General features: G+C 42.5%; 1 protein-coding gene across 6 annotated transcripts in view; it reads left to right on the top strand.

Moving 5' to 3' along the window:
* Positions 1-25,423, top strand: part of ptprea (protein tyrosine phosphatase receptor type Ea) — a 320,826-nt gene that overhangs the window by 139,263 nt on the left and 156,140 nt on the right. For 4 of the 6 annotated variants that reach the window (XM_060940270.1, XM_060940271.1, XM_060940274.1 and 1 more), the window contains one exon: positions 16,789-16,992. The exons of 1 other annotated variant lie outside the window; for it this stretch is intronic. In XM_060940270.1, the coding sequence (XP_060796253.1) occupies positions 16,964-16,992 (29 nt within the window). In that variant the 5' untranslated portion in view covers positions 16,789-16,963. Of the gene's footprint in view, positions 1-5,519; positions 5,609-16,788; positions 16,993-25,423 lie in introns of those variants that run through there. One more of the 6 variants, XM_060940272.1, reaches the window with a different exon arrangement.

Below are 25,423 nucleotides of genomic sequence, written 5' to 3'. Positions count from 1 at the left end.
ATTTTTAAAGCTGTTCTACACCATGACTGGGATCGAGACGTTTTGAAAGCTGACTCACAGTTATCATTTTATAAAATCTCTTCCTCTCATCTCTAATTTTCCAACACAGAGATGAATTAGATCAAATGCTGCCCTTTGGGGGAAAAAATATAACTCTGTAGGAGTTCAATTACTCCTTCTAATTTTTGCACCGATGAGCTTCCTTCCCTACACAACGCTGTACTATACACTCACCGGCCACTTTATTAGGAACATCCATCCACCTGCTGTTTTATGCGCTTATCTAAATCAGCTGATCGCCTGACAGCAGCACAATACATTTAATTACGCAGATACAAATCAAGAGCTTCAGTTCATGTTCACAATGTTCAAACATCAGAATCGGAAAAAAATTGTGATCTCAAAGTGTGACTTTCTTTCACTGTGGCATGGGTGTTGGTTTGAGTCAGATGGACTGGTTTGAGTGTTTCAGAAACGGCTGATATGCTGGGATTTTCACACACAACAGTCTCTAGAGTTTACACAGACAGAATGGTGCGAAAAACAAAAAACATCGAGTGAGTGAGTGAGTGAGCAGCAGTTCTGTGGGTGGAAACAAATGCCTTGTTGATAAGAGAGGTCAGAGGAAAATGGACAGATTGGTTTGAGCTTTTTTTTTTGCCAGTAAGGCTATAACAACTCATAGCAACACTTTGAAACTGTAGTGAGCAGAAAAGCATCTCAGCATGCAACAGCAGAAAACCACATTGGGTTCCACCCCTACCAGCCAAGAACAGGACCCTTAGAATCAAGAACAAGTTCCTATTAAAGTGGCCAGTGAGTGTATATGACAGAATAAAGGAGTCAAGTAGAATTAAATTGGAGTCAATTTAACTTATAACTGAGCTATTAAATTATTAATATACAAGGGCGGCACGGTGGTGTAGTGGTTAGCGCTGTCGCCTCACAGCAAGAAGGTCCGGGTTCGAGCCCCGTGGCCGGCGAGGGCCTTTCTGTGCGGAGTTTGCATGTTCTCCCCGTGTCCGCGTGGGTTTCCTCCGGGTGCTCCGGTTTCCCCCACAGTCCAAAGACATGCAGGTTAGGTTAAAGGAACAGTCCACTGTACTTCCATAATGAAATATGCTCTTATCTGAATTGAGACGAGCTGCTCCATACCTCTCTGAGCTTTGCGTGACCTGTCAGTCAGACGCGCTGTCACTCCTGTTAGCAATGTAGCTAGGCTCAGCATGGCCAATGGTATTTTTTGGGGCTGTAGTTAGATGCGACCAAACTCTTCCGCGTTTTTCCTGTTTATATAGGTTTATATGACCAGTGATATCAAACAAGTTCAGTTACACAAATTGAAACGTAGCGATTTTCTATGCTATGGAAAGTGCGCACTATAACGACAGGCGTACTAACACCTTCTGCGCTCTTCGGCAGCGCATTGATATCTGAGCTCCGTATCAATGCGCTGCCGAAGCGTGCAGAAGGTGTTAGTACGCCTGTCATTATAGTGCAGACTTTCCATAGCATAGAAAATCGCTACGTTTCAATTTGTGTAACTGAACTTCTTTCATATCACTGGTCATATAAACCTATGTAAACAGGAAAAACGTGGAAGAGTTTGGTCGCATCTAACTACAGCCCCAAAAAATACCATTGGCCATACTGAGCCTAGCTACACTGCTAACAGGAGTGACAGCGCGTCTGACTGACTGGGAGGTCGCGCAAAGCTCAGAGAGGTACGGAGCAGCTCGTCTCAATTCAGATAAGAACATATTTCATTATGGAAGTACGGTGGACTGTTCCTTTAACTGGTGACTCTAAATTGAGCGTAGGTGTGAATGTGAGTGTGAATGGTTGTCTGTGTCTATGTGTCAGCCCTGTGATGACCTGGCGACTTGTCCAGGGTGTACCCCGCCTTTCACCCGTAGTCAGCTGGGATAGGCTCCAGCTTGCCTGCGACCCTGTAGAACAGGATAAAGCGGCTAGAGATAATGAGATGAGATGAGATTAATATACAATTTATTTAGCGCCTATACAAACATGCTCTAAGTGCTTTACTATCACAAACTAGTAAATAATAATTCAATAACTAATTAAAAAGGCTAATAACTAAAGACTAAACAGCTATAGATTAAAAGCGAGCCTAAAAAGATCCGTCTTAAGTCTGGGTTTGAAAACACTAACGTTCTCGGAAATGCACATGGTCAGGCAATTTATTCCAAAGAAACGGAGGATGTGAAGAAAAAGACCTAAACCATAATTGTTCAGTCTGTAGGAGACTGGGACAAGCCGGATAGCAGAAGTAGAGGAACGTAATGTTCTTTTAGGTCTAGACACTGTCAAAAGCTCTTGTAGGTAGGAAGTCGCGAGACCATTCAGACATTTAAAAGTAAGTAGATTAATCTTGAACGTAATTCTAAATTCAACTGGCAGCTCCTGTAAGACAGGCGTTATGTGATCGTATTTGCCCTTCATACAGTATGAAGAACCCGGGCTGCAGCGTTCTGGACAGCCTGAAGTTTGCTGACTAAATATTTAGGAAGGCCAAAAAGCAGAGCATTACAGCTATCTATCTTAGAGCACACAAAAGCACGAACTAAAATCTTACTAGTCTCTAGAGATAAGTGCTGTCTTACTTTAGCAATGTTCTTTAGATAGTAGAAAGCAGATTTAACAACAGAGTTGATGTGATTAGTCGTAGACAGAGTTGAGTCAAAAATGCCTCCAATGTTCCGGGCATGAGTCGAAGTATAAACAGTGTCGTCACCAAGCGTCATACAATCCAGTGATGGATAGGAACAGAATTTGGAATGAAGATACAAAAGTTCAGTCTTATCCTTGTAAAGTTTAAGTCTGTTGATCATCATCCACTTCTCAACGTCAGGAATACATGACTCAATCCGGTGCTTGGTGGAAGAGAGCTCGTCGTCTTCAGCACTACAACTAAAGGAAGTGTAGAGTTGGATATCATCTGTGTACAGGTGGAAATCCAGACCATGGGCAGGTATAATGTCTCCAAGAGGCAAAGTATACAGAAGGTATAAAATAGGACCAAGCACGGAGCCCTGGGGAACACCGCATGCCAGGTTGTGCACTCCAGATGAAGTCCCCTCGATGTGGACAGACTGAGTGCGATCCCCAGGTAGGACTGAAACCAAGAAAGAACAGTTCCAGTAAAACCAAATCGAGCACACAGTTGTTTGAGGAGTAAGGCATGGTCGACAGTATCGAATACAGCAGATAAGCTCAGTAATAACAAGAGAACACAGCGGTTATTGTCAGTAGATCACAGAATATCATTCTGGACGCGCACAAGCGCAGTCTCACAGCTATGGAACCATTTGTACGCCGACTGGAAACATTCCTCAAGGTCGTTCTCACGCAGATGATCCAGGACCCGAACAGCAGCAACTTTCTCAACCAGTTTTGCAAGAAACCGAAGATTCCTATGAGTTTCCTATAACCCCACCAATGTCATCGCAAAGGTTTTTGTTACACTGTACCACTACACTATTCCTGTGTCTGAAATTACTCACTCGTTCACTACTCCCTACTCAATATATAGGGAATTACTATATAGAGGACGATATAGTGAGCTCATTGGTAAAATGAAAAAACGCTTTCGGACACTACACTACACTACACTACACAAAACACCAAATCATAATTAACTTCTTGCATGAGACTTAAATGATTTTTATGTATTTATGTTTTATTGTAAGGGTTTTTAAAAAATACACCAGTCATACGTCATTACTGTTGCACAATTAAGACGTGCCAGATCAGTCGGCTGGTGGGTTTTCTCATCTCATCTCATTATCTCTAGCCGCTTTATCCTTCTACAGGGTCGCAGGCAAGCTGGAGCCTATCCCAGCTAACTACGGGCGAAAGGCGGGGTACACCCTGGACAAGTCGCCAGGTCATCACAGGGCCTGGTGGGTTTTCAAAAGAATAAATACATGCATGTGCTTTTGTGATAAATTCATATTATACTGAGCGTATTTCCCACATTAATCAATACAAAGTACCTGCATCATTCAGTTCTTTTAAATCAAGGCTGAATACTTTTCTTCTTCTTTGCTGCTGCCTTTTATTCAATCAAATTTAAGACTTTTAATTTGATTTCTTTCAGCCCAACCGCAATGCATGATGGGATATATTGCTTGGTTAGTGATCATCGGTTGTACACTACTTTTCGTGATGCATTGTGGCATACTTTGAGTGCACTATATAGGGTGTAATAATTCTCACTAAGATTTCGGACAGCACTATAAAATGGCGACCTCACTATATAGTGAGTAGGGAGCGATTTCGGACAAAGGGCATGACTGTTCTCACTACGATTGATCAATACCTCATACATGATGCAGCCATCATACACTTTCCATGTAATAAGTACTCTATGTATATCCAATTCATCCATTCATCCGATATCCATATCTTGTGCAGGGTTGTGGGTAAGCTGGAGCCTATCCCAGCTGACTACGGGTGAAAGGCGGGGTACACCCTGGACAAGTCGCCAGATCATCACAAGGCTGACACATAGACACAGACAACCATTCACACTCACATTCACACCTACGCTCAATTTAGAGTCGCCAGTTAACCTAACCTGCATGTCTTTGGACTGTGGGGGAAACCGGAGCACCCGGAGGAAACCCACACGGACACGGGGAGAACATGCAAACTCCTCACAGAAAGGCCCTCACCGGCCACGGGGCTCGAACCCAGGACCTTCTTGCTGTGAGGCGACAGTGCTAACCACTACACCACCGTGCTGCCATGTTCAATTCAGTTTAATTGTTATGTGTATCGCCCTTTTAACAACATACATTGTCACAATGCAGCTTTATAGATCTCTAATGAGTAAGAGACAGCAGTAGCAAAGTGTGTGTGTGTGTGTCTGGGAGGGGGAGGGGAGTAATTTCCCCCTGAAAAAACACCAAATCATAATTAACTTCTTGCATGAGACTTAAATGATTTTTTATGTTTTATTGTAAGGGTTTTTAAAAAATACAAAAATATACTTAAACATTTACAAAAGGGGGGCGGCACGGTGGTGTAGTGGTTAGCGCTGTCGCCTCACAGCAAGAAGGTCCAGGTTCGAGCCCCGTGGCCGGCGAGGGCCTTTCTGTGCGGAGTTTGCATGTTCTCCCCGTGTCCGCGTGGGTTTCCTCCGGGTGCTCCGGTTTCCCCCACAGTCCAAAGACATGCAGGTTAGGTTAACTGGTGACTCTAAATTGAGCGTAGGTGTGAATGTGAGTGTGAATGGTTGTCTGTGTCTATGTGTCAGCCCTGTGATGACCTGGCGACTTGTCCAGGGTGTACCCCGCCTTTCACCCGTAGTCAGCTGGGCTAGGCTCCAGCTTGCCTGCGACCCTGTAGAACAGGATAAAGCGGCTAGAGATAATGAGATGAGATGAGGGATACAAAAAGGGATACCGGAAATATTAGACTGCATTTTGAAAAAGGGAAGTTGAACACATAAAATGAGTCAACAGGCTCAAGTTAACCTTACTGACCAAGTGCCTTTGCAACCCGTCCTTGAGGTTATCATTCAAAACTACAACAAATGATTCGACCGGACCGCTAGCTACCTTACTACTCCAACCAACCAAAGGTCTGTTAATTTTCTCTTTACAAGAAACAAATTATAACTAAATAAAATATTAGATCAGATCTTAAAGCTAATTTTATTTGTCTGCTCACATGTGAAACAACATTGCCAGCTTCCTCCTGTTTCATTGAGGTTAATGCTGTTGCAACTGTCTGTCTGAAACAAGCAGAACAGAGCAGTAAGGAATGAGTTGCTGAACTTAATTACCAAACAAGTCACCTTCCATTACCTAAACATTCACTGACATAAGATATGTTAAGGAATGTAAAAACAACACTAACGAATTGTCTCGCACATTAAGCTCACATCTTTCTAACTCCAGTTACATGATTTGGCTTGAAATTCTTGGGTTTCACGTGACGTCACATCCGTCTCATTAGATATTCAGAACTTTAGCTGGTGCTCTACCAAAGCTCAGTTGACAAAGCGTTTGTACGGAGAAGATGCACTGCTCGCATGAAAAATGCCTTACACTTGCGTTGTTTTAGGTTGTTCAAATCGATCAAATCGTGAAACTGATAAAAGTTTCTTCAGGGTTCGCCGTGAACTAATAAAAAAGGGTGAACAAACAGGATTTCACAAAAAGACGTTGAGAAAGGTGGCTTTTGAACCTCTTGGTGAAATCGAAGGGAGCCGAGTCGAAGCATGCTCGAGTTTGCAGTGATCACTTGGTGAAAGGTTTGAATTTCCCTCTCAGCTCTGTCCTTAGTGTTTTCCAAGTACTTTTCTTGCTATGTGTCGTTATTTTACGGTACTTTTTTTAGTCACGGAGTGCTAAAGTCCCCAGCTGTTTCTTTGTTTACTCCTCACAAAGTCCATATGCATGAAGGTTGCGACAAAATTCTTCCCCAGCCGTACAGTTACAGTGCGCCGTGATCACTTCTCCGTCTTGTTTAACTCAGATCCAGGTCTTTAAAGGGGTTTCTGATGATCTTTGTGAATGATTTAGCTGAGAGATAAGAGCCAACACAAGTGAGAATCAAGCAAACTTGTTTGGTTACACTTCAACTTGCAGCACTTCATTGTAAAGACGCGAACGAAAAGCTTAAAAGAACATACTTACACGGGCAAAAACAATCCAGGATTCATTCGGCAGCGACTTGATAGCGAGGTCCTTTACCCAGCCACATACAAAAAAGTTGTAAGCCTCCATACTCTTCCACGCTTTCATCTGTTTTGCGGTGTAGAAGGACGTCTGCAACACCAGATAGTTTGAGATGTCGGGGAACTCGACTGAAGGGTAGTTTTCGAGATTGTATGACAAATCCTTCTTTCCCAGACTGTAGGGGTCGATTCCATTGCACATAGCAATCTTCTGAATAGATCTAACGTGAGCAGTGGCTTCTAGATTACAAGCATACTCTGATAAGTTACTGCTAGTTGTTTGCACTATGGCAGCTATTTTGGTTTGCTCGACCACCAGCAGTTTTACTGGAAGTGAACTCGCGAAGAAAAGTCACGTGACTGAAACCCAAGAATAGGAGTCAGAACTCCTCAGATGTTTCCTTTTCTGCATCATAATTATAGGCATGTGGCATAAAATGAACACGTGTAGCTGATAGGACAATTCCATGATAGTAAAATGCAATAGGGCAAGAGATGGCCTAAAAATACTTTACTAACAATTTAACTTGCTAACTCGTTGTGGCAGTGCTATCTAACTACATAAATCCAAACACCATTGACTAGCATTAACATATGGCTAGCTACCTGGTTTAGGATTGACCTAGCCATCTCCTCTGGGATGTTGATTTCTTCCATGGATGTTAGTTGGAATCACGAAGCAAAACAACACTGCAAAGTAAATTCTACTTTTAACAGTTATTCCACAAAATCGAGTTGTACATGAGCTGATAGCCAGTGAGGTGCGAAGTTGGCTTATAGCCACTGAGTTGGCTATAAGCCATGTACAACGAGGTTGAGTGGAATAACTGTTTTACTATATCCACTGGATTTTGAGAAACATCCATCCATAGCCGCTTATCCTGTGCAGGGTCACGGGCAAGCTGGAGCCTATCCCAGCTGACTACGGGCGAGAGGCGGGGTACACCCTGGACAAGTTGCTAGGTCATCGCAGGGCTGAGACACAGAGACAAACAACCATTCACATTCACACCTACGGTCAATTTAGAGCCATCAACTAACCTAACCTGCATGTCTTTGGACTGTGGGGGAAACCGGAGCACCCGGAGGAAACCCACGCAGACACGGGGAGAACATGCAAACTCCACACAGAAAGGGCCCTGTCAACCAGTGGGCTCAAACCCAGAACCTTCTCGCTGTGAGGCGACAGTGCTAACCACTACACCACCGTGCTGCCCAGTTTGAGAAACAGAGCATTTTTATTTTTATCTCATCTCATTATTTCTAGCCGCTTTATCCTGTTCTACAGGGTCGCAGGCAAGCTGGAGCCTATCCCAGCTGACTACGGGCGAAAGGCGGGGTACACCCTGGACAAGTCGCCAGGTCATCACAGGGCTGACACATAGACACAGACAACCATTCACACTCACACCTACGGTCAATTTAGAGTCACCAGTTAACCTAACCTGCATGTCTTTGGAGGAAACCCACGTGGACAACATGCAAACTCCACACAGAAAGGCCCTCGCCGGCCACGGGGCTCGAACCCGGACCTTCTTGCTGTGAGGCGACAGCGCTAACCACTACACCACCGTGCCGCCCTGCTCTAATAATAACTCTTAAAAAATAAAAAAGGATACGGGTACATTCTTACCATGAAATACTTTCATTCCATATTTCGTTGCTTTTTTGTATTTTTGGGGGTTTTGTTTTTGAGTAGAATTTTTATTTCGTCCTTTGGTGGTTCAGGAACACGCTCCGCCATTTTGTTTTTCTCCACTCACGGTATATGAGCTGATATCCTAGTAGTATACTAGCCAATCAGAGCATGCGATTGCTCATATCCAGTGAATGTGGATAGAATAATACTAACTATCTACATAACCTGATACAGTATCGTTTCAGACCTTACATTTGTTCACAGCTTCAAGCCTTTTCACATATGTAAGGTTAGTTATGTAGTCAACATCAATGCACTTCGAATTTGTTCTTTCTTCTCTGACTCTGATGAATTGGCTGTGATTGGCTGGATGACCATTCTATCAGTTTAACTTGACCTGTGTGTGTGGATGTGTGAGTGATTTTTTCAGATACAGAACTCCTACTCTGGCGTTTGTTTGTTTTTTTTAAGTTTCGTTTTTATCCCACAAAAAAAAAAGTGCGGGAATAGAATCATGGTTCAGTGAAAGTTAGAAGACCCCTACAACCCCCAGTTGTGACGCCAGTGGTGTCAAAGAAAAACTCCTGGCAAAAGATCTGCTCGTATCACGTACACGCCATATCTGTCATTAGGGAATATCTGAACCGCATAGGCTTTTGATCTAGATGTCAACCCGTACTAGAATACACCCTCATATCTCTTCTAACCCTTCTCAGAAACCTTATGCACGTTATCTATGGCTAACTCAAGCCTCCAACCTCAGCAGAGCCAGAGTGCTGTGACACACACATGTAAGCAGAGTAACGCAGAGCAAAGGTGAGCACCATAATTGACTGAGCACTTGTTCTACAGATGTAAAGGGCTATAACCAGATTTCACGCACAGCTAGTCATCAGTCGCAGCATGCTGCTTTTCATCTGGCACTCGAAAGGTCACCTTGGCCCACCTCTCCATGGACCTGAGATGGAGCACATGCTGGGAAGATAAAAGATGCATGTCTTTATTGATTTAGATTGATTCATTCATATGGAAGTGTATCACTCGACGTCAATTTCAGCTTCCTTCATTTGTTCTTCTAATCTTTCTCTAATAGTCTTGCATACATTTTTATTGTATACACAGAGGTGGACAAAGTACCCAACTTCATTACTTAAAGGAGAACTGAAGTCATTTTTAAACTTGCTTTATTTCTTAATTAACGTGTTATTCAATTATGTTTTCGGTTTTAGTAACCTTATATCGTGACTCGTATTGGCAACTAATTGTAATTAAATATTACCGTATTTTCTGGACTATAGAGCGCACCTGTATATAAGCCGCATCCGCTCTATTTAAAAAAAAAAAAGATATACAAGCCGCACCGGGCTATAAGCCGCAGATATCTATGTTGATATTTACTGCATGTACAGAATGATTTTGTACTGTAAATGTACATGTATGTACCTGAACAGATTCTTTCCGAACAGTGCCTTTTAACACGGCAGCAACTTTGCTGATTAAAACGGAACGGAACCAAGAGAAAATAACCGGTATTTATTTACCTTCATTTCTCCTGTGTTTGAAACCACAAGTCACTTTAATCATCTTCGCTGGATTTGAAAATAATTACCAGTTAGTAATTTGTCGTGCGTGTTCTATCTGCTAAAGATCTGCTAATTCTTCTTTGCATTGATTTTCCGTCTATCTTATTTTTGATTCTACTTCCGGTTAGAGCGCCCCTAGCGGTGGAAGAAAAATCCACAGAATAGCCGCAGCGTTGTATAAGCCGCATGGTTCAAAACCTAGGAAAAAAGTAGCGGCTTATAGTCCAGAAAATACGGTATACAGTACTTATCGGCCTATTCGGTTTTTTAATCCATGTTGAATTTAGTTCGTTTGGTCCACGGCAGGCGTCGCTTATCCGCGCGATCTTCACGAGACTTGTGCGAGACTTCGAAACGTGAAGTGTCAGCCAGGTGTCAGTGCTGCCATTTTGAAAACTGTTTTCCAAACGAAATATTGCACAAAAACGAGTTTATTTGACGATTACTGCCGACTTTTTTCAAACTTTCCTGATTGCTATCAACACAAACAAAACTTCCGGCTTGATTACGTCAGCATTCGAAAGAGGGCGCGCGCATCTTTTGACAACATTGGCAGATGTTGCTCTGTGTCCAAAATTGCTCCCTACTCACTATATAGTGAGGTCGCCATTTTGTAGTGCTGTCTGAATGTACAGTGAGAATTATTACACCCTATATAGTGCACTCAAAGTATCCCACAGTGCATCACGAAAAGTAGTGTACAACTGATGGTCAGTAACCAAAGCAATATATCCCATCGTGCCTTGTGATCATGCTGAAAGAAATCAAATTAAAAGTCTCAAATTTGATTTAATAAAAGGCAGCGGCAAAGAAGAAAGAAAGTATTCAGCCTTGATTTAAAAAGAACTGAAAGATGCAGGTACTTTGTATTGATTAATGTGGGAATTCAGGGGAAGTCGTGGGAATTCAGGGGAAGTCGTGGGAATTCAGGGGAAGTCATGGCCTAATGGTTAGAGAAACAGCTTTGGGACTAAAAGGTTGCTGGTTCGATTCCCCAGACTAGCAGGATTGACTTAAGTGCCCTTGAGCAAGGCACCTAACCCCCAACTGCTCTGGCAAGAGTGGTGGCGTACCTTGTGTCTGATTAACCAAAAGAAAAACTGATGATGTGATCATCATTTTGGGCATTGAACCCGACCAACTGAACTAATGTGGGAAATACGCTCAGTATAATATGGATTTATCACAAAAATGCATGCATGGATTTATTCTTTTGAAAACCCACCAGCCGACTGATCTGGCACGCTTTAATTGTGTGACAGTAATGACATAAATAACAGCGTGACGGACTAGTGTCCGAAAGCGTTTTTTTTTTTCATTTTACCAATGAGCTCACTATATCATCCTCTATAATAAGTAATTCCCTATATAGTGAGTAGGGAGTAGTGAACGAGTGAGCGATTTCGGAGACAGGGTCCGCTGTGATTTCCGCTGTGTGTTTTACTTCCGTCCTACGATGTCTCGCACAGGTCTCAACGAATCTCGTTTACGGCCGTTGCTTTGACATATGGACTCATATATTGCAGAGCATATTTCAAACACTCATAACTTGCTATAGCAGCGACAAAATAGAGATCAAAAATGCGTTCCTGTATTTAATAAAACGAGATAAATAGAATTTTGATAAGGGCGGCATGGTGGTGTAGTGGTTAGCGCTGTCGCCTCACAGCAAGAAGGTCCTGGGTTCGAGCCCCGGGGCCGGCGAGGGCCTTTCTGTGTGGAGTTTGCATGTTCTCCCCGTGTCCGCGTGGGTTTCCTCTGGGTGCTCCGGTTTCCCCCACAGTCCAAAGACATGCAGGTTAGGTTAACTGGTGACTCTAAATTGACCGTAGGTGTGAATTTGAGTGTGAATGGTTGTCTGTGTCTGTGTGTCAGCCCTGTGATGACCTGGCGACTTGTCCAGGGTGTACCCCGCCTTTCGCCCGTAGTCAGCTGGGATAGGCTCCAGCTCGCCTGCGACCCTGTAGAACAGGATAAAGCGGCTACAGATGATGAGATGAGATTAAAAGTACATTTTCTCTCAATGTGTTGTTGTATTATTGCCACAACGCTTACAAAACCTAATGCCTCTGAAACAACTGACTGGATTTACTAGAACCTGTAGAATAAACGCCTGGTAGAACGTTACAAAATGAAACACAACTGAACTGAAAAAGAGCCACTGTCATTTTCTTTTTTTTTTTATTATTATTGTAACACTCCTCCCCACCCCCACAAAGCAGCGTGGTAGTGTTCTGACCCGGCTCTGGCAGTGTGTGCACACATGCATGTGTATGTTAATCAGGAGGACAGTGGAATAGCTGTAAATGCAGCTTGCTCAGAAAATAAAAATGACAATCCAACTTGATTAAAACCCAGGTCCACACCTCGAGCTTAATAACTACCCAACAGCAACACTGCTTTAAGCGAGACAAAAAAAAATGCAAGACCACCTGACCATCTGACATCAAAACAAAAAATTCCAACAATTTGTTGTGACTGACTAGTACAATACTGTCCATCTCACAGGTCTCATGTGTGTGTGCGCATGTAATTGTATGTATTCATGCACATATGCATCTGCCTGTGGAATCATGGTGGGTTAACGTTAAGCTAGCTAGTCGGTGAAGCTCCACCTGACATGCTAGCAAACGCTTTTCAAACTCTAAATCATATTGGGTAGCTAACGTTACTAGAAAAGAAAGATTTCTACATTTTGTTTATTTGGCTCGATTATGCTAAAACATATTTCTGAAAGGACTTCAGATAAGTTAACGTTATTCGTGTTAGCATAACTCTGTTTTTACATGCTAACCAACAGTGTCCAAGTTAACTACCTATGTGTCAACGTTAGCCGTGGACAAGGCTATGGCAACTTGGTGGGCAAATCCATAGAAAGTCATTTGACTAACCAGACTGCATAACTATTGCAGCATTATCGCTAGCTCTGAAAGCACAGACCACTTCGTTGCAAGCTTTCTCTTGGAATAAAACGTTTATATATCTCAACGTTCTCCCGCAGGTTAGACGGCGAGTTTTTGTAGGTCGTGATGTGCTCAGTTTTAGGTAAACAAAGCAAACATTTAAAATGAAACAAATCTTTAATTCTTTCAGAAAACTGAAACATGGGTTCTAGGTATGGCCATGAGTGCGTGCGTTCCCCAGAAGACCCGCCTCCTTCCATTCTGCCATCAACTGATCGAGTTCAAATAACGCTGCTGAGAAATCACTGAACTTGATTTTATACAGTCTATGGATGTGACGTGACCCTAGTGATTACTGATCGGCTCTCAGTGTCACCTGTGGAAAAAAAAAAACAACAATCACGTTTTCAAAAAGAAAAGAAAAAAAATCCACTTTCTCAGCTGTTTCATACCTTTTAGATAATGGTCAAACAGATATCGATTCAGTGTCATGACATGTCGATTTCCATTTAGATGATGGTTGAATCACCATTGATTCAGTATATTATTTCAACATGAAATCAACGGAAATTTAAATGTAAGTTTCTGTTTAGATGATGGTTGAATCACTATTGATTCAATGCTGATAGGGTTGAAAACTCAACGTTGATTCAACCCAAATTCAAGGGGACACTTTCAAGATCATTTCAACATTATTTCAATGTTTTCTGCCAAACGCTATTTCAATGTTGATTCAACTGATTTTTGCTATCTGGGTAGTAACGAGTAATGAGGACCTTTATAGAAATGTAGTGGAGTTAAAAGTACGATATTTGTCTTTCAAATGTAGTGAAGTTAAAGTCATAAGTTTCCAAAAAAAAAACCTCAAGTAAGGCCACACCAATTTAATTAGTTGGTTCTCGGATTTTTTCAGGAAAAATATGAAGCGAGCGGGCAAAATAAAAATTAAATTAAAAAAATGCTCTGATGGTAAAATTAGCGGTGGAAATAGACCAAGCAATACAGGCAAACCAGTAAACAGAATTTCAACACACCTGTCAAAGATTTTACGCTTCTGTTCACTGAATATCCTAACAATCACAAACGCAGGCTTTGCAGGACTCCCCTCCACAGGCATGTTTCTTCCACAAGTCTTTATCGAAAGTGAAAGGGGTGATTTGATTGGTTTTCGACGTCACGTGACCTCACGTCACGTGAGCTTTTCTGCTGGTGGGAGTTTGATTTCAATTTTTTTTTTTCATAATTGAATTGGTGTGACCTAAAGTACAGTTACTCAAAATGTGTATTTGAGGGTGTATTCAGACCAGGATAGTTCGATAGTTCACTTGCTTTGGTCCGAACCAAATGTTTTTTTATTTTTTCATTTTGGTGCGGTTCGCTTTCACACTGTACATTTTAGTAAGCGGACCAAAATCTGTCAACAAAGCCACGCGCCCTGAGGTCGTTCAGCTATTGGTCAGAGACGACACGTGCACAAAGCGCTGTTCTGGGGAGCGCGTGAACCCCTTCTCCTTCATTTTCTCACTGAATACAGCAAACACGTCGGCATTTTTGTGTGTTCTCTCCAAAAGCTCAGATATGTGGACATCTGCCCATATATCCACAAGGGGACGCGTTTCTTCCTCGGCCCACGTTTGCCCCCTACTCATTTTTTGTACTCTGTAGTCTAGCCTACCACTGGTCTGAATGACTGAACGGCTGTTGTAAGGTTCCCTTGACAACCGAAACAGTGTTTGCGCTTTGCGGTGGAGTGTCAAGACTCTGTTTCCCATAATGCTCGACAAACGACGGAAGCTCCCGAGGTACAAAAAAGCAAAACTGTCGGATTAGGTCCGGTCTGCTTTCACACCTCCAAAAGGTCCGCACCAGGGTTCCTTTGGTCCGGACCGAGTCCGACCTTGCAGCTCGGTCTCGGTCCGCTTGTTTGGTCCGGACCAGAGTTCGGTGGTTTGTATTCAGACCAACCCAAAAGGTCCGGACCAAGGGAAATTTGGTTCGTTTGGTCCGGACCAAACAACGTAGGTGTGAATACGCCCTAAGTACAGTACTCAAGTAAATGTACTTCGTTACTGTCCACCTCTGTGTATACATCATATTGTGCGTGGTGCTGCAATGAAAATGGGTGTGTATGTATAATGAAAAAGCGATGGTTCTCTGGCATTGTGGTAAATTGAGCAAAATGCAGTCCGAAATGAAGGCTACATGTTTTGACACTGACTCAACACTTTCTTTTCTAATCTTCTCATCTCATCTCATTATCTGTAGCCGCTTTATCCTGTTCTACAGGGTCGCAGGCAAGCTGGAGCCTATCCCAGCTGACTACGGGCGAGAGGCGGGGTACACCCTGGACAAGTCACCAGGTCATCACAGGGCTGACACATAGACACAGACAACCATTCACACTCACATTCACACCTACGGTCAACTTAGAGTCACCAGTTAACCTGACCTGCATGTCTTTGGACTGTGGGGGAAACCGGAGCACCCGGAGGAAACCCACGCGGACACGGGGAGAACATGCAAACTCCGCACAGAAAGGCCCTCGCCGGCCACGGGGCTCGAACCCGGACCTTCTTGCTGTGAGGTGACAGCGCTAACCACTACACCACTGTGCCGCCCTCTTTTCTAATCTTTTACAACGAAACCGTGTTTTAAATTTCATCATGACATATGCAAATGTGCTGACGATTATACAACCTGCTTCGTTCAGACAGAGCAATAATGCAAATGATGGTAAAATAGTCAGTGATTCCGCCATAACCCGTGAGTAAGCAAACCTCAAGAGCAACTTTCATTTGGGTCATTTTGTTCCTGTCACAGCATGACATTTCATTTTCCTCCACTGATATGAGGACAGTGGGATCCATTACGGTACTGACACTCTGACGGAATGCAGCCACCTTACCCACAATGCCATGTAAAGGATGGGAAAAAAAAAAAAAAATAATGAGCCTATAACCCCCTGCTCCATCTGTCAGCTAAATGAGACCATCGCCATAGCAACAGCGTGGAATGTACAAGCACTGTTTTTCTTTTCCCCCTATATGCCTTACTATGTTCCCAGGTATATAGCATTCCTGCTACCCTAAATCTCTCCTTCCTCACACCCCCACCTTTCTCTCGCCCTCATTGAAATGCTGATATGATGTTTCCTGCAGGGTAATTTCTTGCATTACACCATGTGGGGTAATGTTTTTCTGTGGCAAAGCTCAGGGCATTGTGTGAATTTTGTTGTAATTTGTAAAAACACTGTAGGTTTTGGGTCCTTGTTGATCTCGTTTGTGTCACAATAAATGACAATTTGCACCTTTAAAATGATAGGCATGTTGTGTAAATCAAATGATGCTAACCCTCCAAAAATCCATTTTAATTCCAGCTTGTAATGCAACAAAACAGGACAAACACCAAAGGGGATGAATACTTTTGCAAGACACTGTATCTGATATACCACAAAACAAGCCATTATTATTTTTATTATTATCATTATTATATATACACACTCTTTTCCAGTTTTTCTATCTCCGTTGGTATGTTTTTCTCTTGTAAATATGCATGAAGAATAGCTAATGAAGTTTTGGTAGCCTTTCAGGTGTTCAATACGTCTTTATCTTTCCAACAAACAAAAAAAATGCTTGTGCGCATGCGTTGAATATTCGCATCAGCTCCGACGTGTGATGTCATGTTGTCTTGAAGACCATGCAATATCATAAACCATATTCAATGCTCATTCTCCATTGGGTTGCGTAGAGTGGCGTAATACACATAGGGTAAGCGATATGCTAACAATATTGCATGCTATCAAACCAAATGAATGAAACCCCGCTAGAAGGGAATAGAACACGTTTTTATTCCATCGAAAAAAGTGTCCTGTATGTTTAATAATACCAATTATTAAATAGCTAATGTTCACTGAGATTAATATCTCACCTGTCTCTGTCTCTGTCCATGTCCCAGGTGGTAAAGCGCTACTGTAGGAGCCATTTCTGCCATACCACACCTGTTCAGGAATCTAAGAAAAGACCGACTAAGAAAAAAGGAAAGCAAGGATAGACTGAGGAGCGGACGAGCTGGAGAGAAGATGGGAGAGCTGGTCTCCTCCAGCAGAACCCCAGCTATGATGGACAGCTGAATGCACTGGCTAAATCTCCACTCTATCAGGTACAGTCCGACTCCATTATCTAGTGTCACTGAAGACATAAATATGACTGGGTTTCCTTTCAAATGTCTTCCGCTGTGGACTGATTAAATCTTGATGGCATCTTCATTTGCACGCTGTATGACCAAATGTTTGTGGACACTTGACTTTCACGCCTATATGTGGTTCTTCCCCAAACCGTTGTCCACAAAGTTGGAAGCGCAGAATTGTCTAGAACAGTGTTTCTCAATTGGTGGGTTGTAGACCCTTTAAGATTGGGTCATGGACTGGTACCATCTCATCTCATCTCATTATCTCTAGCCGCTTTATCCTGTCCTACAGGGTCGCAGGCAAGCTGGAGCCTATCCCAGCTGACTACGGGCGAGAGGCGGGGTACACCCTGGACAAGTCGCCAGGTCATCACAGGGCTGACACATAGACACAGACAACCATTCACACTCACATTCACACCTACGCTCAATTTAGAGTCACCAGTTAACCTAACCTGCATGTCTTTGGACTGTGGGGGAAACCGGAGCACCTGGAGGAAACCCACACGGACACGGGGAGAACATGCAAACTCCGCACAGAAAGGCCCTTGCCGGCCACGGGGCTCGAACCCGGACCTTCTTGCTGTGAGGCGACAGCGCTAACCACTACACCACCATGCCGCCCCGGACTGGTACCATAGAAAGAAAAAAAAGTTGCTAAATGATAATGATAAACCACAACAAAATAGAAGACTGTGGAAAAATATGACAAGAAAGCAAGGTTTTGTTTCAAAAAGTTTTTAAAAAAATAATGAAAAGGAATGCTTAATAATAAATAAGAAATAATCGTAATCAGTTCAATTTATATCGCGCCTTTCTCACACCCAAGGTTGCTTTACAATTAGACAAAAAATAAAAAAGTTCACCAAAAGAGGGTCAGGATGTAATTCCAATGGCGTAGCTACCACAATCCCACCAGGTGCACGAAGATAAATCCCACACCGCCTGCACAGCCACCGCGACACTGCCAGGCAACGTTGCTCGGAACACCGTGCCATGGATCCACAAAGTGAGCACGGAAGCACCGCCACACAGAGCGCCGGTATGTCCCAAACCACCTGCACAGCCACCGCGACACCACCGGGCAACATCGCTCAGAACACCGCACCAAGCACAGAACCACCGCGGCACAGAGTGCTGGACAACCCTGATGTTAAAAGAGCAACGAGCTCACTGCAGTCCATAGTGAGAAGCACAGGCATCACCCATGGCGGACACCATGGCCTGAAGGAAGCCGACGCCCAAAACTGGGTTTGGAGCTACACCACAACCAGCGGACAAAACACTCAAACAAAAAACAAACATCAAACTACACAAACACAAAAAAGAAAAACAAAAGGAAAAAGAAAAATGAAAAGGTCCAGTGAGAAGTGGCAGCCAAAATGCTCACAGCGTGCTCTCAGACGGAAACCGGAATATTTAGTAATATTGCTTCCTGGAGCAAGTGAAAAATTTGGTCATGTCATGTTGTGAGTCCAGTAAATTTCCATCAATTTTGGTGCTAACACTGATAAACGGAGTGAAATTTCCTCTTCCTCTAAAATCCTGGGGAAAAAAAAAACCCTGCAAAAGAATGCAAGGTAAACGAAAATATAAGAAGCATGACTTGTCCAGATCACAGTGTACAGTGAGTTATCGGCTGCAGAAAACATGAAAGCATCGAAATTCATGAAATATTTAGAAACAAAACACTCAAACTAGGCGGCATGGTGGTGTAGTGGTTAGCGCTGTCGCCTCACAGCAAGAAGGTTCTGGGTTCGAGCCCCGTGGCCGGCGAGGGCCTTTCTGTGCGGAGTTTGCATGTTCTCCCCGTGTCCGCGTGGGTTTCCTCCGGGTGCTCCGGTTTCCCCCACAGTCCAAAGACATGCAGGTTAGGTTAACTGGCGACTCTAAATTGACCGTAGGTGTGAATGGTTGTCTGTGTCTATGTGTCAGCCCTGTGATGACCTGGTGACTTGTCCAGGGTGTACCCCGCCTTTCGCCCGTAGTCAGCTGGGATAGGCTCCAGCTAACCCACGACCCTGTAGAACAGGATAAAGCAGCTAGAGATAATGAGAGGAGACACTCAAACTATAAAGACAATTTTTTTAAAACTTTTTTTCAAAAGAAAGCAACAGGATCAGAACACATCTCAAAAAAGATCAAAACCACACCACTGTTCAGGAGCTCGAACACTTTGTGCATCGTACAAACTCGATCATTGCATTTCAGCATGCAGAAAGAAGCCCACAGTCACAGAGGAGCTCGTTTTACGCACTGCTGTCGACATGACCTCAGAGATCCTCGTCACAAATCTGCTGCAAATCAACTGAAAAACATCTCGATCTCCACTGATGGAGAACTCCATACGGAGGAGAAAACAAGACATGTCTGAGGACATAAAGCAGCAGATGGTAACATGCGTTAAGGCAAATGATTATTGTGCGCTCAGACTAATCGAGGCAACAGATGTATCCGATCACACCATCGTGGTTTTGAGACACTTATCGAAGTGAAATCACATCCTCAGGTTTCCTGTTGATTTACACACACTATGATTTCAGCCCTGTTCTTGATAATTCTTATTATTGCGTGTACGTGTTTGATAGCTGTGCATATTTCATACTGAGTGCACAAGTTATTATTCAATATTTACCTCAGTATTTGTTATCCCCCACTGGCTGAAAGGCCCGAAGGGGGATTATGCCGTGGCAATGTCCATCTGTCCGTCCGTCCCGGGAAGGGTGCTCACTTTCTGAAATCAACTCCTCTCACAATTGTTGGAGGAATTTCACGAAACTTGGCAGGATTCTGTGTTATATGTCGATGATACGCATATTATAATTTCGTTAAATTGAGTCACATTTTACCAGAGTTACAGCCCTTGATGAACAAAATTATACTTTGACAACTTCATGAGAGTGCGTTTTCCTTCTGAAATTAACTCTTCTCACAATTTTTGGAGGAATTTCACGAAATTTGGTAAAAGGCCTTGTTATATGTCGGTAGTACACATATTGTTGTTTTGTTCAATTCGGTCACATTTCACCAGAGTTGTGGCTCTTGATTAACAACCTTGTTCTTTCACAGTTTCATGAAGGTGTGCTCGCCTTCTGACATCAACTCCTCTCACAATTTTTGGACGAATTTCTCGAAGCTTGGCAAAAGGCCTTGTTATATGACGGTAATACGCAGATTGCGATTTAATTTTGTTTGTGAAAATTTTACCAGAGTTTTGACCCTTGATTAAATAACTTGTACTTTGAGAATTTCATGAGGGTGTATGTTCTTCTGAAATCAACTCCTCTCATAATTTGTGGAGGAATTTCACCAAACTTGGCAGAAGGCTTTGTTATACGACAGTTATATGCAGATTGAAATTTCGTTTAATTTGGTCAAATTTTACAAGACTTATGCCCTTGATTATTAACAAACTTGTACTTTGGCAATTTCATCAAGGTGTGCTTGCTTTCTGAAATCAACTTCCCTCACAATTTTTATTATCCCCCCCTGGCCGAAAGGCCCCAAGGGGGATTATGTCGTGGCAATGTCCATCTGTCCGTCCGTCCCGGGAAGCGTGCGCACTTTCTGAAATCAACTCCTCACACAATTTGTGGAGGAATTTCACGAAACTTGGTAAAAGGCCTTGTTATATGTCAGTAGTACGCATATTGTTGTTTTGTTCAATTCGGTCACATTTTACCAGAGTTGTGGCTCTTGATTAACAACCTTGTTCTTTCACAATTTCATAAAGGTGTGCTTGCCTTCTGACATCAACTCCTCTCACAAATTTTGGACGAATTTCTCGAAGCTTGGCAAAAGGCCTTGTTATATGACGGTAATACGCAGATTGCGATTTAATTTCGTTTGTGAAAATTTTACCAGAGTTTTGACCCTTGATTAAATAACTTGTACTTTGAGAATTTCATGAGGGTGTACGTTCTTCTGAAATCAACTCCTCTCATAATTTGTGGAGGAATTTCACCAAACTTGGCAGAAGGCTTTGTTATATGACAGTTATACGCATATTGAAATTCCGTTTAATTTGGTCAAATTTTACCAGACTTATGCCCTTGATTATTAACAAACTTGTACTTTGGCAATTTCATCAAGGTGTGCTTGCTTTCTGAAATCAACTTCCCTCACAATTTTTATTATCCCCCCCTGGCCGAAAGGCCCCAAGGGGGATTATGTCGTGGCAATGTCCATCTGTCCGTCCGTCCCGGGAAGCGTGCGCACTTTCTGAAATCAACTCCTCTCACAATTGTTGGAGGAATTTCATGAAACTTGGCAGGATTCTGTGTTATATGTCGATGATACGCATATTATAATTTCGTTAAATTGGGTCACATTTTACCAGAGTTACAGCCCTTGATGAACAAAATTATACTTTGACAATTTCATGAGAGTGCGTTTTCCTTCTGAAATCAACTCCTCACACAATTTGTGGAGGAATTTCACGAAACTTGGTAAAAGGCCTTGTTATATGTCAGTAGTACGCATATTGTTGTTTTGTTCAATTCGGTCACATTTTACCAGAGTTGTGGCTCTTGATTAACAACCTTGTTCTTTCACAATTTCATAAAGGTGTGCTTGCCTTCTGACATCAACTCCTCTCACAAATTTTGGATGAATTTCTCGAAGCTTGGCAAAAGGCCTTGTTATATTTTTTTAAGCTTTTTTCACCTTTATTGGATAGGACAGTGTAGAGACAGGAAATGAGTTGGAGAGAGAGACGGGGAGGGATCAGGAAATGACCTCGGGTTGGAATCAAACCCGGGTCCCCAGATTTATGGTATGGCGCCTTATCCAACTGAGCCACGACGCCCCCAAGGCCTTGTTATATGATGGTAATACGCAGATTGCAATTTAATTTCGTTTGTGAAAATTTTACCAGAGTTTTGACCCTTGATTAAATAACTTGTACTTTGAGAATTTCATGAGGGTGTATGTTCTTCTGAAATCAACTCCTCTCATAATTTGTGGAGGAATTTCACCAAACTTGGCAGAAGGCTTTGTTATACGACAGTTATACGCATATTGAAATTTCGTTTAATTTGGTCAAATTTTACCAGAGTTATGCCCTTGATTATTAACAAACTTGTACTTTGGCAATTTCATCAAGGTGTGCTTGCTTTCTGAAATCAACTTCCCTCACAATTTTAATTATCCCCCCCTGTCCGAAAGGCCCGAATGGGGATTATGTCGTGGCAGTGTCCATCCCAGGAAGGGTACTCACCTTCTGAAATCAACTCCTCTCACAATTTTTGGAGGAATTTCACGAAACTTGACAGGATTTTTTGTTATATGTCGGTAATACTCGTTGCAATTTCGTTCAATTCAGTTTCATTTTACCAGAGTTATGGCAGAGTTGCCAGCGGGGGATATTGTGCTCTCAGAGCACTCTTGTTTTATTTGTTAGGTGAGGGAAATTGTACTTACTCTGGATTATGTCTGCAGTGCCAGTCAAAAGTTTGGACACACCTTCTAATTAAAATTTTTTTAAATTAATAAAAAAAGACACTTAATGTGTGTAATATGTCCCTGAGGTGTTGGTAGGCGGGTAATGATGTTGGAACGCAGCTCTTTTATTTTTGAAATAGCTTTTCGGCATCACTTTCACTCTGTGCGCACACACATATACCATCAACTGATAACAGGTGAGATCACTCTGCCATTCACTTTCCTTGGCCCCGCCCTCCATTCACAAACCAATGCTTGGCCACGCCCCCATTGCCACAATGTCTTAAAGTAATGATGGATGTCGTTTCTCTTTACATAGTTGAGCGGTTCTAGACATAATATGGATTATTGCAGTTGTGGTGTTGAATAGGGCTATTTACTGCATATTTACTATTACCTGTTTGATCTCAAACACATTAATAAGGTAAGAAACTCGTCCACTAATTAACTTTTAACCAGGCACATCTGTTAATTGAAAAGCGTTCCAGGTGACTCCCTCATGAAACTGGTTAAGATAACGCCAATAGTGTGTAAAGAGTCCTCAAGGTAAACGGTGACTACTTTGAATAATCTAAAATATGAAACATGGCTTTTTTTATTATTCTTTTTTGTTTACAACATAATTCCATATATGTTCCAGATGTTATTTCATAGTTTTGATGTCTGCAGTGTTGTTATACAATGTAGTAAATAGTCACAATGCAGAAAACCCTATGAATGAGTAGGGGTGTCCAAACTTTTGAATGGTGCTATATGCATTTATATAGTGACCCATTTTTATATCAGTGTCATGTAAATAATTAATTTTGCACTTAAGCATAGGCATTGCGTTTATTAAACTGATAACCCAACCCAATATGTAAGTTGATTTTTTTTTTACCTGTTATGTGAGATAGTAAATGATTATTATCCAACTTTATTATATGGCACAAGCTTCTTCTGGTAAAATCATGCGCTCTGATTAGTTCCTTGGCGGGCAGTTTTTTCCCATAATGCCCTTGGGTGATTACAGACTTTCTTTGCAAGGTGCCAGCTTTAAAATGTTGCAAAAAACATCTCATCTCATCTCATCTCATTATCTCTAGCCGCTTTATCCTGTTCTACAGAGTCGCAGGCAAGCTGGAGCCTATCCCAGCTGACTACGGGCGAAAGGCGGGGTACACCCTGGACAAGTCGCCAGGTCATCACAGGGCTGACACATAGACACAGACAACCATTCACACTCACATTCACACCTACGGTCAATTTAGAGTCACCAGTTAACCTAACCTGCATGTCTTTGGACTGTGGGGGAAACCGGAGCACCCGGAGGAAACCCACGCGGACACGGGGAGAACATGCAAACTCCACACAGAAAGGCCCTCGCCGGCCACGGGGCTCGAACCCAGGACCTTCTTGCTGTGAGGCGACAGCGCTAACCACTACACCACCGTTGCAAAAAACAAAACAACAAAAAAAGATAATTTGGAAATCGAAATGGAATCAAAAATGGCCGAAAGACAAACAAGAGTCACTGAGTTATTCAAGAAATGAGCAATGAAGAGCATTCAGAAACCGCTGATCGCAAACAGAAATTCAGTTTTGAAACCGCGAGCTGTTTATTCTGGATGCGTGATTCAACTACGTTACAAACATGACATGACTGAAAGCAGCGTCACGCCTCATTATAATGCCGTCTATTTTAATCTTAAAATAATCTTATTTTAATCTTTACGGGAAAATATCAGACCGAGGTCTTTTTGTACGGACCGAGCCGTCCAGACCTCGGTCTGATATTTTCCTTTAACGACCTTACGCTCAGTTAATAAGTAATTCTTATTCAGCTTATTCAATGGATAATTATTAGCGATCTATACTCTAAAGTTCAATGGCTATCTTTGTATTTAAGACGGAAATTGCACATGTTACTTTTTATTGCTAAGGCATCGTTGGGCAAACTTCCCCATTATATTTGCAATCTTCTGACTCTTTGCACTTCTTCATATAGTACACGTTCCTCACACAAGTTATTACTACAGCCTTCCACCCCTCGTACTGAATTAGGGAAAACAGGCTTTTCTTTTTTTGCTCCACATCTGAGTTGTAGAATACATTGAGTATGGACTCTCTGCCTTCATTAGAGATTTTTAGGAGAGCAATTAATACTGTATACACTGAGGAATGTCATTGCTTTTAGAGTTACTCGACAAAACTTTTAGTTGCCACTGTGTTTTATGTAAGTTTATTTTCTTTATTATGTGTTAATGTGGGGCAGCACGGTGGTGTAGTGGTTAGCGCTGTCGCCTCACAGCAAGAAGGTCCTGGGTTCGAGCCCCGTGGCCGGTGAGGGCCTTTCTGTGTGGAGTTTGCATGTTCTCCCCGTGTCCGCGTGGGTTTCCTGCGGGTGCTCCGGTTTCCCCCAAAGACATACAGGTTAGGTTAACTGGTGGCTCTAAATTGACCGTAGGTGTGAATGTGAGTGTGAATGGTTGTCTGTGTCTATGTGTCAGCCCTGTGATGACCTGGCGACTTGTCCAGGGTGTACCCCGCCTTTCGCCCGTAGTCAGCTGGGATAGGCTCCAGCTTGCCTGCGACCCTGTAGAACAGGATAAAGCGGCTAGAGATAATGAGATGAGATGAGATGTGTTAATGTGTTTGTCTGTGTCTGGAATTTTTTGTTGGCTGGCATTTTGACCAGGACTCCCTGGCAGAAGAGACACTTAGTCTCAATGGGACAATCCTGGCTAAATAAAGAAATAATAATAATTAGTCATATTAATAAAATTATAATACAACATTAAGATGCATTTCTTCATTTACAACATACTTCCATACTATAACAACTTTAGTCTAGTGTTGGGTCATGACTTGATGACTTGATGCCCAACATAAAATCTGTTTCCAGAAACAAAACCAGTTGAAAACCACTGGTCTAGAAGGTCTGCGTATATTGTGTCATGACAATTTCCCTTCACTGGGACTA

This window comes from Neoarius graeffei, chromosome 14, assembly GCF_027579695.1.
Source record: "Neoarius graeffei isolate fNeoGra1 chromosome 14, fNeoGra1.pri, whole genome shotgun sequence".
NCBI lineage: Eukaryota > Metazoa > Chordata > Actinopteri > Siluriformes > Ariidae > Neoarius > Neoarius graeffei.
This window is presented reverse-complemented; position numbering and strand designations above follow the sequence as displayed.